Source organism: Drosophila sulfurigaster, chromosome 3 (assembly GCF_023558435.1).
Source record: "Drosophila sulfurigaster albostrigata strain 15112-1811.04 chromosome 3, ASM2355843v2, whole genome shotgun sequence".
Classification (NCBI taxonomy): Eukaryota; Metazoa; Arthropoda; class Insecta; order Diptera; family Drosophilidae; genus Drosophila; species Drosophila sulfurigaster.
In genome coordinates this window covers 21,384,575-21,403,694 of record NC_084883.1, presented here as the reverse complement: position 1 = coordinate 21,403,694, position 19,120 = coordinate 21,384,575, and the positions used below count along the sequence as shown (strand labels likewise).

General features: G+C 35.7%; 4 protein-coding genes across 4 annotated transcripts; 3 read left to right on the top strand and 1 right to left on the bottom strand.

Moving 5' to 3' along the window:
- The first annotated feature begins 1,147 nt into the window (after positions 1-1,147).
- LOC133843027 (peptidyl-prolyl cis-trans isomerase-like) lies at positions 1,148-1,869 on the top strand. The gene is made up of 2 exons (XM_062276379.1): positions 1,148-1,252; positions 1,313-1,869. Exon 2 carries the CDS (start codon positions 1,319-1,321, stop codon positions 1,811-1,813), a length of 495 nt encoding a protein of 164 aa, XP_062132363.1. The 5' UTR covers positions 1,148-1,252; positions 1,313-1,318; the 3' UTR covers positions 1,814-1,869.
- A 42-nt stretch (positions 1,870-1,911) lies between these two features.
- Positions 1,912-3,337, bottom strand: LOC133846042 (ketohexokinase-like). Its single transcript, XM_062280750.1, has 2 exons — positions 2,686-3,337; positions 1,912-2,551 (listed from the first exon to the last, which is right to left on the bottom strand). The coding sequence occupies exons 1-2, from the start codon at positions 3,234-3,236 to the stop codon at positions 1,987-1,989; spliced, it is 1,116 nt and encodes a 371-aa protein (XP_062136734.1). The 5' UTR covers positions 3,237-3,337; the 3' UTR covers positions 1,912-1,986.
- Positions 3,338-8,472: 5,135 nt separating this feature from the next.
- LOC133842785 (peptidyl-prolyl cis-trans isomerase-like) lies at positions 8,473-9,344 on the top strand. The gene is made up of 2 exons (XM_062276036.1): positions 8,473-8,615; positions 8,680-9,344. Exon 2 carries the CDS (start codon positions 8,718-8,720, stop codon positions 9,210-9,212), a length of 495 nt encoding a protein of 164 aa, XP_062132020.1. The 5' UTR covers positions 8,473-8,615; positions 8,680-8,717; the 3' UTR covers positions 9,213-9,344.
- Positions 9,345-9,364: 20 nt separating this feature from the next.
- LOC133842784 (ketohexokinase-like) lies at positions 9,365-10,358 on the top strand. Its single transcript, XM_062276035.1, has one exon. The coding sequence runs from the start codon at positions 9,369-9,371 to the stop codon at positions 10,323-10,325; it is 957 nt and encodes a 318-aa protein (XP_062132019.1). The 5' UTR covers positions 9,365-9,368; the 3' UTR covers positions 10,326-10,358.
- Positions 10,359-19,120: the final 8,762 nt, after the last annotated feature.

Below are 19,120 nucleotides of genomic sequence, written 5' to 3'. Positions count from 1 at the left end.
TTAGCATAGGCAAAACATGAAGTATACGCACAATATGCATATAGTGTATGAGGAATACGCAGTGTTTGAAGTATTCGCTGTGTATGAATACTACGCATTTGGTTTACAACACGCAGTATTATGGGCCCTCGTCCTGTTTATTTCTCTCGTGAACATAGACTGACCGATACTACTCTTCGCATCGTATTACATTTTGTTTAAAAATACTTAATTCTATTTATGTTATACTACTCTTCGCATCGTATTACATTTTGTTTAAAAATACTTAATTCTATTTATGTTATACATATATAATATTTTCTAAGATCTAGGCGTTTATATGGACATTCGGAATGTAGAAGCTGTTTAAAAACAATATAAAATTGTGGGATCTAAAATATTTAATTGGATGGAAAATTGTAATAAATTGCAGCAGGGTTCAGCATTATGAAATTTCGTAAAATATGTTTAATAACAATTACAGTTCTTACAGTTTGTCATGTGTATTGGTATTTCAGTTATTTCTCTCAGGTGCGCTCGTGTCTCTGTTAAATTCGTGGGCGTAAAATCTGTTCAATGATATTGGAAATTTATTTAAATAATCTAGCAATAATTCAAATTGCCACAGAAGTTGGCGACAAAAAAGGCATTACGAAATGCTTCGAAAAATGTTAACCCTTTTCAACAAGAAAATAAAATGTTGATGCAGCAGCCATTTGCAATCAATTGAATGTGTTGCGGGTGTTTCTCTCTGCGGCTGAGCCTGTGTGTGTGTATATGTGTGTATAGATATATGTACATGTATAGCTGATAATTTATTGCTTTTACATTTTGCAATGGACGAGAGCCGGTTGCTGGGCAATACTGGCAAGGTAATTATTATCTCTTGGCCAACGTGGCGCATACGTAATGAATGGCCGGTTTAAACGGTTTAAGGTTATGTGACATTTTTTCAAGCAACGCCATCATCCCCAATTTTGCGTCTCTCTCTCTTTTAACCGTTGCCACATCCTCCATTCACCATTTCCCATTTTCCATTTCACATTTATGCAATTCTTTTGCCAACAATTTATGGCTTTGACCTTTAAGTGTCGCAAGGGAAACCATTTTCATTGCTCTCATTTCATTTAATCTCTTTCTTAAAAGCTTAAAGCGACTTCTATTTGCATTGTGCGAGCACCCTTAATGCACTAAATCATTGAAAAATCGAAACTCAGCAGGTTGTAACAAAATACTTGATAACTTTTCTCGTGTCAACTTAAACTGGCAATTGGTAAATTGTGTAGATTAGAAAATTTATAATTTATATTAATCTTTTGGTCTTTTCTTCCAGCCCAAAATGAGCTTACCGCGTGTTTTTATTGAGCTTAGTGCTGATGGCGAAAAAATTGGCCGCATTACCATTGAACTGCGTTCCGATATAGTTCCCAAGACAGCGGAAAACTTTCGTGCTCTGTGCACCGGGGAGAAGGGTTATGGCTACAAGGGATCGCCATTCCATCGGATTATTCCGAATTTCATGTGTCAGGGCGGCGATTTTACCAATCAGAATGGCACAGGTGGAAGATCGATTTATGGCAACAAGTTTCCCGATGAAAACTTTGAGTTAAAACACACCGGACCGGGTATTTTATCGATGGCCAATGCGGGACCGAATACAAATGGATCGCAGTTCTTTATCTGTACCTCAAAGACCACTTGGCTGGACAATAAGCACGTCGTCTTTGGCAAAGTTGTCGATGGCATGGATGTGGTGCGAAAGATCGAGTTGATGGGCTCGAATAGCGGTGCCACCTCAAAAAAAGTGCTAATCGATGATTGTGGCGATGCTTAGAAAGAGAGAGTGTGTGCTATTATATTTGTAGCCACATTACAAACAATAAATAAATAAAATATTTGCTTCAAAAAATACATTTTATATAACAAATAAAATATTTGAAAAATTGTATTATTTATTAAGTATCGAAACGACAAAAAAAAAAATTAAACTAAACTGAAAGATCTTTTTCAGTTGGGTGTCGAAACGTTTCGCTTCAATTTGATTTGCACGCTTTTGGATATAAGTGATGACTTCATTGTCGATATACTGGATTTGTAGGCTGGATAAATATTCTTTTCAGATAATTCATCAGCATCGGGCTTGGCATATTGATTGAGAAATGGATTCTCCAGCAATTGCGTGGCATATTTGCCATCCGAATAGTTAATTTTGCGATTCAGATACTTTCTGCAGATGACCGCCTCAGCCTCGCTGTCCTCAGAGTATTGAGCCGATGGCACATCGACATCGGCTTTCGTCACATCGATGGGATAAATGTTGAGCTTGGCAATGTGATTGTAGCCAAAGTCGGTTATCTTATGGCCCGCAACACGATTGGCAAACTCCACGGCATCCGACAGACTCATGGATCGTATATACGTGGCATAGATGAAGCCAGCCGTGAAGCATGCCCCAGCGCCGTGAGTGTCGACAATGTGTTGCGGCTTATACGGTGGCATCTCGTGGTAGACACCTTCCCCAGTGAGGCAGCCCGCCCCCCTTGGGACCCCACGAGCAAATGAAGCAAGGTCGCTTCATGTGGATAAGGCGTGGCAAACGCAGATCAAAGTCCAGCTGCCGGCAAGTTTGTCGGGCCGATTGCCAGCCCTGCTGCATGGCCAGCTGGCGAGAGAAGAGCACAAAGTCGCACATGTCGATGAGATGCTTATTCTCGAGGTATCCCGAATTTACCCGTAACGATGTGAGTATGCGTTCCTTTTTTGCCATTGTTGTAGTCGAGCACAGCGCGCACCATTTGCACCGTTTCAATGACGTTGCGTGCCTCGAAGTGCACCCAGCCAAATCGGCTGAGATCCAGCTGCTTAAAGTCCTTGTAGCGACAATACGGAAACCCTCGATTGCAATGGATGACACTGCTGCTGCGGGGCTTTTTGCTCACCATGATGGTACTGAATGCGGGATCCTCATCGGTTTTGGGGCAATGCATCATCTCGATGCCTTTGCCCTGCATTTCGGTGATGATGGCACTCAGGATCGGCGATCGACTGAGCATGCCGAGGAACTCGGATTGCGCATTCAGCAGACTCAGCACAAAGCTGACAATGCTCGCGTGTCCACCGCGTTGCCAATACGTTTCGAGGCTGCAATTTTCTTTGCCCTTTTCTGGCTGCTCTTTGCATATGGTAATTATATCCATGGATAGATTGCCAACGCATAGCACGGGCTTGGTCATGCTCAGTGCGCAATAATGATTCATGGCGATGGTGATTGCTTAAGAAACTTCTTTAAACAAGAACTATTTATTTGACATAATTTAAAAGGGTTGGATGCCGAAATGTGTTTGAATGTAAAACATTCAATATCTATAATACAATAGATTATATGTAAACCGTATTGAATTGCAAGATAAGAAGCTGTGGGTTTGGCATAGAAATATCCGAAAGCTGTAATGAGCATATTTGAGTAATTAGCAATTCTATTTAATCTCGTTTGAAGTGATTCATAAACAAATATACAATTACTTGTGCAAGGGTCACGGGATTGTGAATATATATTACGTTTAAATTAACTCTCTTTTTATATATTCCTACTTTAATTTTACCGTGGAAACTCTTTAGAAAAATTTATACTCTAATAACAAAGTTCAAGTTTAATTAAGTAAAAAAACTTAATTTTTTTCCAAATAAAAATTGCATTTATAAGGTAATATATTTAATTCTTTTATTCCTAATATAATAAGCTTTAAAAATTATGCATATTTCAACCTTACAGAAGATTATCCCTCATAAAAGAACATCAAAAAAAAAGTAAGAAAGCTATAATCGAGGGAGCTCGACTGTGAAATAACCGCTGCCATTACTACATGTAAGCACATTTTCTAATAGAAAATTTTAATTCAGGTATATTTTCTACCAAATTTTGAATTATTTCTTTAAGAATAGCTCTCCATTCTTGCTGTACTCGTTGCTGCATCTCGCGCTAGCTTGCTGGTACTGATTCGTAGAGTCCCAATCGTCTTTTCATTATCGACCACAAATTTTCGATCGGATTAGGATCAGGACTCTGTGCTGTCCACTCCTTTACCTTAAATTTCTATCCATACTTTGAAGATTTTGAGCGTCCGTTTTGGATCTCCATCTTGTTGAAATGTGATGTCTCTCTCCTTATATGCACATTTGTCAACAAAATCGCAAAGATGAGTCTGCAAAATATCTAGAAAGTCTTCCTTTTATATAGTTCCATCTATTTTCTTAACTGGTCCAATGCTCCACCAAGTAAAACAGCTCCAGACCATGACATTTCCTCCTATCTGCAGCGACTCTTCAGACTTCTTCCAACAATATTGTTTACCATCCGACTGGAATCGATTCAATTTCGTTTCATCAGACCATATCACTATTTTTCAGTCGTCCAGTTCCCAAGTTTTATCCCAGCAAAAATGCTTATTCGGTATATAGTGAATATTGATATAGTACTGCTTTAAAAATATACTAAACAGTACTAAACATACTAGATTGTTAACCAAAACGAAATAAAAACATTTTTAAATTACTTTGATATAAATACGAAATTTTAGAATAGAACAAAGTTGTTGGCAATAAAATATTTTATATACATATAACAATAAGTTTACTTACTTTTAAGTATTTGCACCTCTATTGAAATCATCTAGAGACTTACGACTTGATACATTTAAACATAAAATACAATAAAAAACTGATCAATTTAAATTATAAAAAAAAATTGCTGCATTAAATAGTCTATCGTTTTTTTTTATTCAGAACGCAATTTCTTAATGCACCAATTATATACAAATGATTACATAATTGAGTCAAATATTGGAATTTCAGCTCTTCAGTTGGTCACTTCTTCATCGCTTCTTTTGTGACGAATTAGCATCTTAGCTTCTTTCAATTGAATTCGTCGGTACCAATTTAGATCTGGCCCATATGGTGCATTCAAATTACTGCATAAAAATAATCAATAAATATGTGAATTCCATCGGAAATAACAATTTGGAATATTTACCAATTATAACAGTTCTTGTACCAGCAGCCACTTTCGTAGTCAACTGCGCAATTATTATTACCAGCAATGTCGTTGTCGCGATCGATTGTTGTGAATTTCATGTTTTCGACGTTTCTCATCGCATCCTCTTTAATAGTTCCACTGAATTTACCCAAACTCAGTGCGTAACCATTGTCTTCATCAGATATTTTGAAGTCGTCATATCGAGCGTTGTAGGTACTTCCATTCAGAGCAACCAAATGTATGTAAAGTTCGTGACGCTGCAAACTCGTGATACGATGTATTTTCTCTAGTCCAAGGAAGAAGTCGCTCTTATAAGAACCGAAACCTTTGCGATACGTTGCCCAATCCCTATTGAAACTCTCATTTCCCCCAACTCTTTGTTGTATTACAATCCATCCAGGTCCAGCTAACTGACTATCGCATAAAACATCGAAGAAACCTACGCCAGAAACATTGAGTGGATGAACATCTGAATCTCCAAAAGGAAGGCAACTTGATGGAATACGAGTATTGAGTAAAGTCTTATTCAATGTATCAACTTCAGCTCGACATAGCTGATTATCTTTATCTTTCTTTATTAATTTAGTTTTACTCTGCTCTAATTGCAATTCAATTGTTTTCTGATGTTCAGTATTATTTTGAATATTCTCACTAAATCTCTTTATTTTTTCATCTTTTTCAACTAAGCTAGAATTACGATTTTTTAATTGAAGTTCGCAATTTTCTAACTTGGTGGATTTATCTGCTAATTGTCCTTTTAATATCACAAAATTATTTTGTTGTGAATTAAATTTAGATTCTAATTCTTCAACTTTATTTTGACACGATTGCAAATCGTTTTTCCCTTTCATTACTTTGGTTTTATACTTATCTAATAGAGCTTCCTCCTTCATGAATTTTTCATGAATTCTTACAATGTCATGATACTTTTCTATAAGATCAGAATTCAATTCATTTAACTTCTTTTCCTTAATTTCACTGTCTTGTAACTCATTTCGAACTTGCCTAAAATAGTCAAGCAAAGGTTTCACTGTTTTGTAATTATGAATCCGGCACTGCTCTTCCATTTTTCGGTCGAATTCACACGTCTAATTAAAAGAAGATGTAAACATTCTTAGCACTCACTGTATTACACTGCTTTATGTAACTGTTCTTACCTCTTCGAAGGCAGTTGTTGCCATCAAGAATATTTCAAGCAATGTTAAGAAAAGAACTGTTTTAATTTTTATTTTGCACATTTTGAATATTTCGACTGCTCGCGGAAATGATGAATTTGAAACTAAAAGTTTAATTTAAATCGAGAAAGAATATAGCTCTGAGTGCTGTATGATTTTGGAATTAACACGTGATCAACGAATGTGGGTTCAGCTTAAAAGTTCGTAGCGGATGTGAAGGCGATAGCAACTGGTGTCAATGTCGGGACAATGTCAACTTTCTGTCGCCTATCTAAGAGAGGCTTCTTGATAATGAAACTAGAAGTGGCGAGAGCTTTTGAGTGATTTACTTAGCCGAATTTTGATTTTACTTAAAATTAGAAAACTGTGAGCGTAAAATTGCAATGTATTATATATATATATGTATCACAGGGACATTGTATTGAAGTCAGGATCAATGAGCCAATATATTGATGATCCCACATAGACATAACTTATCATGATCAGCTCTTTCTCTTTCGCTCTCTCTGTCTCTCATCTACGTCACTATTTCAATCAGTGAGATTCTCAGGCTTATCTTCGCATTGCTGACGCAGATGCGTACCAATTGATGAGGAGACACACTCATGCGTATTTTATATGTTTCAATTCACTTTATATAATAGATAGTTTTCACTTTTGTGCTTTTAACATATTTGTATGTATATACTGAACGACAAAATTATTCTATTTTCAAATTGAGCTTGCATCTAAAAGTAATTTAATACTTATTTAAAGAGTAATATCCTTTATTATGGTTGGTTTTTCGGTTCTGTTGCATTCAAGATGTTTTAATGTACTTGAAATTTAAAATAGTTGAAGCACTTAAAATTAGATATATATTTAGATAGAATAGAGAAATTAGATATATATATTAATTTTGCTTAATAAATTAATTTCGAGTTTTTAGGGCAAATGATCATATTGAAAACAATTTTGAACATATTAATAAATACTATTGCCAAATAATAAATTGCATTAAATAAACATTGAAATTCAGGGTATCTTGTAGTCGAGCAATCGTTCTGTTTTAATTTATTTCGAACTATTTGTCCAGTAACTACACATATATAATTGCTCTTATGTCTTTCACACATCATGCCTGCACGTGTTTCTCTCTTCACTCTCAGTTGCTTATCATCGCATTGCTGGCCTTTGCCTCTAAACTGCCAAGCAGCTTGGCAACAATTGTCAGAATGACGTCTTTTTGGGAGAACGTTTCAACAAAATCATAATTCGCTGACCTGCACCAATTATTTAAATATTAAAAATAAACAAAATTCATTCTTCGAAGTCGAAATGTGCGCTACGTACAGAGTGAGACATTTTCGAGCACACAAAATATATATTATATTATATTATATTATATTATTATATTACTTAATTTCTTACACATGTTGCTCCACCGAAGCTTTTGCATGAGTTCTTGTCTAAGTAAAGATGCAAAATTATCAATTACGAAATCTACAGTCAAGTGTGCTTTCTGAGATATCCGCAACCCATTTTCAATAAAAGCAATAAATAAAAGATATATCGAAGGGTATATATACTCGACTCTGAGATACCCGCCACCCATTTTCAAAAAAACAAACATTTCCTAAAAAATAATAATAGCGATCGATATAGCAATATATTGCGTGCGTGCGTGAGATTAAAAATAAATCTTCAAAGTTTGGATCGCAAAACAACATTTTAAGGTAAAGGAGTAGCCAGCACAGTGTCCTGATCCTAATCCGATCGAAAATTTGGAGTCGATAATGTAAGGACGATTGGGACTCTACGAATCAGTACCTGGAAGCTAGCGCGAGATGCAGCAACGAGTCCAGCAAGAATGGAAATCTATTCTACAAGAAAAATTAAAAAAGTTAGTAGAAAATATACCAGAATGAATAAATATCATAATTACAAATAAGGGTCTTTGGACCAAGTATTAAAAAATAGCGTTTGTTGAAAAGTGTTCAAAATGAGCATAATTGAGTACATGCGAGTTTTTTTGTTTGTTTTTTATTTCTTAATCAGACCAATTACTTTTGTTGTTATATTTTGTAAAAGATTTTGTTAATAAATATTCAAAGAATAAACACAAAAAATTTGGGCTCATTTACTTTACTAATATTTTTTTTATGCGAACCCAAAGTCAGCAGTTGCAAACGTGTACTCAGACTTGAAATCACTGTACACTCCTCTCTCCGTATAAATACCACATAACTGTAAGTATTGTGACTCCACTTCATTCCTATTCATTTCTTACAATCTACTCGTATGTCTATTGAACCGGCTATTTTAAATTTGAGTAGGCCATGACTTATCTACTATTCAATTTGATGTTGCTGCACTCAACAGTGTTCATCATTACAGCTTAGGCTTTGAGCTTGAACGTCACATAAAAATTTGTTCCTTTTTTTAAATCGGTAAAAGTTTGTAGTCAAACTTATTTATTTTTTTTGATTCACTGTTTTTGCTATTTAATTGCAGAGCTGGCTTTCCTCCGCACTTTTTGCAACGAAGTGAAAATGACTTTACCTCGTGTGTATTTCGACATCAACGCCGGTGGCGAGAAGCTGGGGCGCATCGTCATGGAGCTGCGTTCCGATGTGGTGCCCAAGACAGCGGAGAATTTCCGTGCGCTGTGCACCGGAGAGAAGGGCTATGGCTACAAGGGGTCGCCTTTCCATCGGGTTATACCAAATTTCATGTGTCAAGGCGGTGATTTTACCAATCAGAATGGCACAGGTGGAAAGTCAATTTATGGCAATAAGTTTCCCGATGAAAACTTCCAGCTAAAACACACCGGACCGGGCACATTATCGATGGCGAATGCTGGACCAAATACGAATGGATCGCAGTTCTTTATATGCACTGAGAAAACGGAATGGTTAGACAATAAACATGTTGTGTTTGGCAAGGTAGTTGAAGGCATGGATATCATACGCAAGGTCGAAACGATGGGCTCCAATTCGGGCAAGACATCAAAAAAGATTGTTATTGAGGACTGTGGTGACATGTGAAGAAAATAAGCATGAAATAAAATATCAAATAAGCATTGAAATGTCACATTTCTTACAATCCTATTCTAGTCTTTGTTTAGTTGTCAGTTATTGGCAGTACTTTTATTAGAATTAATTTTAAAATTCAATGTTCAGGAAAAAAGAGATTTTTTAAATATGGACAGGTGCGATCGAAGACTGAGCTATGCGGCTGGCAAAAAGAAGGTGCTCTGTGTGGGCAACGCTGTTGTCGATTGCATTTCGATTGTCAATAAATTTCCTAAGGTGATGAAGCCCGAACGCTGTGTGAAAGGCATCTGGCAGCGCGGGGGGAAAGCGACAAATACGGCAACTGTGTTGCGCAATCTCGGCATGAACGTGGAGATCTTTGTGATGCTGAGCACTAATCCAATGTTTCGATTGCTTTTGGATGATTTGCGTCTGCGAGGCATTGGCATTGACAATTGTCCGCGGCATGAGAGCAATCCACCCTTCTCCTTAGTGTTCCTCACTAGGGACACAAAGACCTGCACCATTACCAACTGCACCTCAAAGTTTCCCTATGTCACGCTGGAGGACTTCAAGAAACTGGATCTCAACAATTACGGTTGGATACATTTTCGCGGACGTCCATCGGATGAGGCAATGATGAAACATGTGGCTGCGCACAATGCAATGCACAAAGAAAAGATTTTCGTATCCATGGAAGTTGTGTCGGATCTGGATAATCTTTGGCCCATGCTGGAGTGTTGTGACTATGCCTTCTTCTCGAAGCAGTTGGCATTCCAATATGGCTGGCAGAGGCCCAGAGATGCTTGTCGATGCTTGGATGAGATGATGGGATTTCGCTTGACCAACAAGCGTCCCTATGTCCTCTTCATGTGGGGCAAGCGTGGCGTCGGACTCCTCGACAACGTTGGCAACTATCTGCGGGTGCGTGCGCATAAGATCGCTCGGGTTGTGGATGCTCTCGGTGCTGGGGAAGCCTTTGTAGGTGCCTTCATCTATGCGTTGTATGTGCGAGAGCGAACTGCCACGATTGCCGCCAGCTTTGCCAATCGCATGGCCGCTCACAAGTGCACCAAATTTGGCTTTGATCATATGGCCAATATTTTAGTTGAGCCGCCATTGTAAATATTCTCAAATTAAACTTGTGTAAAAATGGTTCAGCTCCATGATTGAATATTAAAATTATAAATGTTTTTGGCAAAACATTTCGGATTATATTTTCTGTAAAGTAGCTTATGATAAGTTATCGGAAGTTTGAATTAACTGCTATTCAAGAGGTAGTAAACAAGGAATTACTTACAAATATTTTTAATTACTACCTAATAAATATCTGTTTAAAAAGCTGCTTACATTTTTTACTACAACTCAAAAAAAAACCTGAGAAAGTGAAAAAACCAATCATAATATGATGTCAATACAGAAAACGGAAGACAAATATTCAATCAGATAATAACTCAGCAACAATTATTCATATATTAAACATTTTTCATTTCAAGAATGTAAATAAATGAAACCAGAAAAAAATGATTAAGCCTTCTTCGAACGTTTTTATAATATATAGATATAAATCTTGTATATTGAATATATCAATATATCAATTTATAACTTTTTTATGATTGAAAAATTCTCATACTCTAGATTTTGATTCGTGTGTTTATATCGTCAATATTTTCTCTCTATGAATAATTATGGTAATTTGACCAAGTTTAACACCTTATTTCCAACTTCAAAAGGAAAAACTCTAGTAAATAGACTTCAAGTCATAGATCTTCCAAAAATAGGTAGATCTATTAAAATGCTAATGAACATAGATGAAAGCATACTCGCAACTTCAAAAGCAATTCAAGTTCCTGCTTAAAAGCTCCGCCGAACCGGTTCAAGTTGCAACTTTTGGAAGTGAGGAGCTTCCGTTGGGATTGTGTGCTTAGCATAATTGTGTCATGATTAATTCCAAAGTCAGACCAGAGAGACTCGAAATAAATGTAACAACTTACAAACTTGTATAAAAATATTCGTATTTATGTATATTTTGTGGCATACAATGAGCGGAGGGGGGTCAAAGGGAAGGCGTCTGCCAAGCAGTTAGCGTAAATGTTATGCATAGCATCGAGGGGTGGTCGAGGAGAAGACACGGAACAAGGAATGTTTGCTGGTCATTTATCATGGCAAAAACACCACAACAGCAACAGTAGCAGCAGCCACAAAGCTTTTCGTGTGGAATTTAAGTGACAATTTTCATACAATTTCCACCGGCACCACGCGGCGTATGAGCGATGACGATAATTTCTGGCTGGGCAAAAGAAATCGATAAGTGTCCAAGCATTTGATATGCGAAAGAGACAAGCGAATAGAAAGTACTTCCGGCTATGCAACTGTCCTGCATACCCTGCAAACCACGGAGAAGTGCTATGGGGTAACTTAGCAAAATTATTCAATAAGTATATAAAATTAAATAATACTTCTTATTAAGGAACTGAGTGAAACTTCCTATTAAGTTTACCTTTCAATTTTATTCAATTTGATCTAAAAGGGTATCCTCTAGTTGTGCACGCATTGTGTTTGAATTTTTGTGTATTTTTGCTGACTGTTGCAAAAGTCGAAGAATGCAAAACCCGAAATTATGCGTCGCAAATGCGGCAAACTCAATGTGGGAATGGGAGGCGCCACTCAAAGCCAAGAGGCAGACACAGTTAGAGACGCTTCAAGGCGGTTACAAAGCAACACACACACATTCACACTGACATAGAGACACACACACACACACACATACACATAGAGAGTCATGTAACAGGCCGCCATTTATGTAAATTAAAAATTATTTCGACTGTAAAAATTCAGTGGGAATTGTTTTTGGCAAGCGGCGTTGTTGTCTCTGCGGCCCATTTGCAACAAAAACACAGACACGCTCACACACACACACACACACATACTATCGCAGTTACTAGCTGCAATAACAAAAGCAACAAGGAGCGTGGCAATTGAGAAAAAACATTTGCTTTTTAACTACATTGGCTGTTAAGCAGATCTAAAGAATAGTTATTGTTATTATTGGCGGTTGTTTTGAGCCACAGCCACAGCGCACCACACGCCATGCGGCAAGGGGCAGGCCAAAGGGGCGTGTGGCATGTGGCATATATGTAGCAACTACGAGTGCCAGCCAAAACTTGATTCAAATTTAAATTCTCTTCTTTTTTGTATATCAGTTGGTAAAGAAAATTGCGGAAACGATAAGTACGAATAGTTATGATTGGAGTTACTTATGAATATGACTCGAAATCCATTCGATATAATGGCTTATATGGAGACATTAGAACCCAGCCATTCATGAGATAAGCAACTACTGTTTTGGGGAAATAATGAAGAACCATTCACACACAGCACTGAATATAATTAGAGTGCCAAAGATTATGCAAGAACATTAGCAACTTAAGTAGAACATTTAGTAGCGTCAAGAGATTTTGTAGTGTGATGGAGAATGAAAGGAATATATTTACTTGGTTGGAATATTGAGCAGTTTTGATTTAGAAGATATTGTAGAATTCATAGGAGGATTTTAAGACTCTTTAAATATAAATGATGTTTCCAAGAACCAACATTTTAGAACAACTTTAGTTACACAGAAGGAAAACAGAAGATCTAAGGACAAAAACTTGAAAACTTTTCGGACATACAAAAAATTTCTTGAATCATAAAATCCACATTGAAAAATTCTTAACCCTCTAAGCCCCAAGAGTGCCTTGAGGCACTCATTTACATTGCGTTATTGAGGAAAGTGGCATTAGAGGGTTAATATAAGATTTGAATCTACATTCATCGACAGTAAATAAATCGAAAATCGAAAATGTTGTTCGCCATTAAACTTAAAGAGTTCAGTAATCTTTTCACTCAATAATGTTTTCATTATTTTTCAATCTAAGCAGTTAGTTTTCATTCGATGACGCTGCGTATTTTAATCTCTTTGCTAGTCTAATTATTAATTAAAAGCATGTGCTTGTAAATACCCTATGCTATTCTATTTGCTGTTATTTTTGAGTGAAAAGAGGTTTATAAAACTTAAACAAAAATTCTGTTAAGAAGTATTTTATTATTAGTTTTCAATCACTGTTTATTACTTGTCATTGTGAATATTACATTTTGATAAATTCAAAATTGTATTAATAATAAAAATTAAAATAACGATATACATTTTCGTAAATATCGAAATAATAATTAAGTAAAATCTTGTTGTTGGTCTGAAATGTTTTTTATTGTATTCAAAACTTCAGATCGATATACCCCATTTGAGTGTGTTTCGTTGTTAAAGCGCTGTCAATCGAGCAGCTGATATATTATAGCTGTAGTTAAGTTCATTTGGGCTGCAACTAGACAATTTGAGTTTTCAATTTCATGCAACGCCACTTTGCATTTAAACCAAAAGAACCAACTTTAATATATTCCATTGGTCTTTCGCAACTGTCCCATTCACTCTCTCTCTCCCTCTCTCTCTCGCTCCGTGTTCATTTCTCTCAATTGTGTGGATGGGTGGCGGTGAATGTAGTCTGTTGCTGGTTCTGCATGTGAAGTGCATAGATTATGCAGTTGGCTTCAGTTTATGATTGGCAAATCCAATATACGTCGTGCACTTTGGCATGCAGCCGGGCCGCAGATTGGCAGAGACCAGCAACGAGACGAGAGTCGAGAGATCGTAGAGTTGGGCATGAGGATGAGGAGGAGGCAGAAGGGAGGAGCACTTGCAGCAACTGCAATTTCGACAGCGCTGCCACTTTATGGCAGTTGCACGCATATTTTCCATACACTCTCTCACACACACACACACACATACTCATACATACAGATGCACAGAAACAAGATGGCGTTGCGCCCGTTTCCGGTTGATGGGCAACGGCGTGATTATCGGCAGGCGGCTGGCACAGCCAGAAGCGAAGGGCAAACCGCAGTCACTGAAAAAACCAGTTCGAACTGCGCATATAGACTGATAGACTGTTGTGATATGCTATACAAGTTGAATATTTATGAAACATAATACAAAGGAAAGCAATTCAAAGTAGTTGAATATTGTAAATTTGAATATATTACTAGAATAATATAAACTGAAAATTTCCAAGTGAATGTGTTTAATATATTTGATAATTTTTTTTTTAAATTTCAACAAAGAAATGACACATCTAAAGAACATAATTCGTAATTATTAAGTAATTTGATAGATTATAATTACAATTAGGTTCAATTATAGCTATGTATCTGAAAAATATTTTATTGTTAATGTTAATTCAATGAATTATAATGGTTTATTTATTTAATTAAGAAATATTCTACTCATTTGTATGAAATAAATAAAATACGACAACCAATTTTAGAATGCGTCAGAAAGTTGACATCATACATGTAGAGGCTAATCGATAGATTCCATCGGTATTGGTTGGCATTAGCAATTCAGTAGATACTAAGCTAACGATATCATCTGTCGCATAAAGTAGATCATCAATTAGCAAAAGGAGAACAGAATCAGCAGCAGTCGTCAGACGTTATGAAATTAGTCGTCAGAAAGAAGCATTATTTTTTTAATTTATTCAATCTATACTATTAAACATATTATCATTTATGCATATATCAAATAATCAAAGGTAATCAATATAATCAACATTAAGTTTAGGCGCCCAACCAAAAGATTAACCCAACATTACAGCAATTTTATTTTGAAGTTATTTTTAACGTTGAATGTTAGTTAATTGATTTAAAATAAATTTGAGATAAAGACAATTTTGGAATAAGACACACTCTTCACATTCTTAATATTTTCGGAAATTTATGTTAAGTTTTGTATATATTTCAGAAATATTTTTTTATTTATATATAGTGACAAAAGAAATTTTTGGTAGCAAGAGCCTTTCAATATGCCCTCTGGCACTAGTATACAGGGTATAGTGCACACAGAGCAGTAGTAGCCCCACAAAATTGCTGCCACAGCAGTAAGCTGCAAAATAAGCCAAAAATATGCGTTATCAAGCCAGGCCAATATAAAAAGAGAAACTCTCTTTCTCTCCAGACCAACACACTTACACACACTCACACACACAGAGAGACATATACACAGCTGGGCCGCACAGCTGGAAAGACAACAAGGACACACACAGGACATTGTGGCAAAACGTGGAGTGAATGGGGAGAGAAAACTGGGCGATGGGTTTACCAATTGCAGTCGCCGTTGCCGTTGTCGTTGCCGTTGCCGTTGTCGTTGCCGTTGCCATTTTGCATTACTTTGCATAACGAAGGGGAATATATCCCGCTGTGTGTGCTCTGGAGAGGCAGTTGCCGACACGTCGCGACATGTCGCCTGTTTTGGAGCTGCCCCATTCTGCATGCTCCATAGTGGAGATGAGTTGAGTTGAGGTCTGAAGTCTGCTGTTTAACCATAAACTGCTCGTCCATGGTCATTATGTGAAGCTCTTCTTTCTGCCTTCTTTATCCAAGTTCTTCAGCCATTTTTTGAGTTGAACTTTTCCACACATTATTCTTATTTATCGGCGCACAGCAGCCAAGCCCCCGAAGCTAGGCTCCATGAGTGGCCATAACATCGTTAGCTACGTTCAGGCCATAAACTGTTGCATATTATAAAGTTTACTTTACGACAGCTCCAAGAATTCCACACTGTACGCCTGCCAGAGACTCCGTTTCCTAGGCAGTCACTTCGACTAAGGATACAAATATATTTCATACACATAGAGTATGAGCACTTTTTTAATTTTATAAAGTTCATTTCGTAAGATACTTGTTAAAATAATTTTCAGTGGGCTTAACTTTAATTAATTATACTTCAAGCGTAGCGGAAATGCAGTCGAATAAAATGTGATATAGTATTTAAAATGTTAAAGCTTTCAGGAGTTCAAAATCTATAATTTTGCTCCCACCAAAAAATTTAACATTTTTAACAATTTACCAAAAAATGTTGCAGCACTGGAAAACTCTTTAATGCTCTGTAAATTTTCATTTATTTTTTAAGGGTGTGCTATATTTTTTGTCTGCACATAAAAATCATTTTAAAGTGGGCGGAGGGAACAGCAAGCGGGAAATGGGCCTCTTTTTAACGCTTTTTGCTAACACACTTAAAATCTTATTTGTAAAGAGGAAGAAAATCCCCCAAAATTCCAAAGTCTTGTTTAGCTTGTCAGTTTGTAATTTATGGGTTCAGGTTTTGGACATTTCAATCAAGTGTTATCCAATCTGTTGGTGACACCACCAACAGCAACAACAGCAACAACAACATCTAAATCAGAAGCGTTTCGCATGTTTTTCTGATTATTACGCTCATTACATCATCAAAAGAGACAAAATAAAGGAAAGAACGAACGAAAAGTAAAGAAAAACATTCCTCATTCTTTGTTTTCCATATAGTATGCGATGCTATGTGCCTCGTTTTGTTATTATTTTTGTGCTTCGTTGCGTTTTCACAGCTCGACGGCCAAAAAGAGATGGGGGAGAGCCGGCAAACCGTGAGAGAGAGGGAGAAGGAGGAAGATGGAGGTGGAGAAAAGCTGAAAAAAGTCATTGTTTACCCTTTTACGCAGCGTTTTTCGATTTTGTCGCCAAAAACTCAGCCCCTGACTTAACCTCCTTTCGATGTGTTGAAATCTTTTCAAGTCTGTGTGGAATGAGCTCATTCCAAGAGCAGCCAGCGAGCAGGAAGCGGAAAACCTCGGGGAGTGGGTAGTGATATGGAGCAAGAAGGGAGAAAAAGGCGCGCGAAATTCATTTGTTAACCCGGAAAGGGCGCCGTCTAATCCACTGGCACTGCAGTCGCGACCCGCCAAACTGGAGTCCAATCCGGAGGATGCAGACCCAAAGTCCCCAGCGCGTGACACAAGAAATGATTGATGAAGGTATTGGCGAAAAAGTTACGCAAAAAAAAAACGACTAAGAAAAGAAAAGTAAAATGAAAGAAGACAAAAGGAAAGAGCAAGAGGAAACTCAGATATGGGCGAAGCTAAAGGAAACGCATTTAAAAGCATTAAAGTAAACTTTTCTTAAATTAAGCCAACAATAAAGACAATAAAAAGGAGAAAAATTGCTAAAATAGATATGAATGTAAATATAAATATGAATGTATGTAGATATAGATATAGATATAGATATAGATATAGATATAGATATAGATATAGATATAGATATAGATATAGATATAGATATAGATATAGATATAGATATAGATATAGATATAGATATAGATATAGATATAGATATAGATATAGATATAGATATAGATATAGATATAGATATAGATATAGATATAGATATAGATATAGATATAGATATAGATATAGATATAGATATAGATATAGATATAGATATAGATATAGATATAGATATAGATATAGATATAGATATAGATATAGATATAGATATAGATATAGATATAGATATAGATATAGATATAGATATAGATATAGATATAGATATAGATATAGATATAGATATAGATATAGATATAGATATAGATATAGATATAGATATAGATATAGATATAGATATAGATATAGATATAGATATAGATATAGATATAGATATAGATATAGATATAGATATAGATATAGATATAGATATAGATATAGATATAGATATAGATATAGATATAGATATAGATATAGATATAGATATAGATATAGATATAGATATAGATATAGATATAGATATAGATATAGATATAGATATAGATATAGATATAGATATAGATATAGATATAGATATAGATATAGATATAGATATAGATATAGATATAGATATAGATATAGATATAGATATAGATATAGATATAGATATAGATATAGATATAGATATAGATATAGATATAGATATAGATATAGATATAGATATAGATATAGATATAGATATAGATATAGATATAGATATAGATATAGATATAGATATAGATATAGATATAGATATAGATATAGATATAGATATAGATATAGATATAGATATAGATATAGATATAGATATAGATATAGATATAGATATAGATATAGATATAGATATAGATATAGATATAGATATAGATATAGATATAGATATAGATATAGATACAGATATAGATATAGATATAGATATACATTAAAGCACCTTATATTGAGTGGGTTGTTCGGCCCACATAAGTATGCTACACTTAATTTGCTTTGAAAGTTTTATGTGCAGTATCTTTTAATGGTCACATAAAGTCATCCGTTAGGTCATTTATTGGACCGCCTTTGTTGTTGACCACTCTGTTTGCCCATCTCCATCTCTATCTCCATCTAGAGTATCTCTATCTGCAGTGCGAGCCATCGTCATCGTCATCTCCATCTCCATCAAGAGTTGATGGCTCTTTGCGGATTCTATTTCAGTTGGCCTTTATAGTTAACCATTTAGTGCTTTTATGGCTAGTTACTCTCCTTTGATGGCATTAACATAATTTATGTATGAGCACGAAACAACAAAGCTCCGTTACAAAGTATCTCTTAGAACGTTCGGTTTCCCCTCGATGTGCGTGTTTGTCTGTGTACACAAGGTAATCAAGCAATCGAAGCCAATTTAAGTGTTTCTCAATCCGGGAATTTAAGATGAGCTCAATAACAGATTGGATTTGCTGTTGTAGTTAATTCATTGAAACTTAAAACACATGTATGATAATTACTCTAATTGGATTGAGAAATCTGAAAACGTTTCTAATGAATTGATTTTAGCAATTCGATATACGTTATACCCAATTTCAGATAAGTCTTTAATCAATGTTTACGAGCTTTTCGACCGGAGAACAGGTACTTTTATTTCCTATTCACAAAAATTAATTATAAAGTCAACAAAATATGCGAAACCCAAAATAATAAAAATAATAAAAATATATAATAATAAAAGTCGCAAGAAGGAAAAAAGAAAAATATGTAAACATT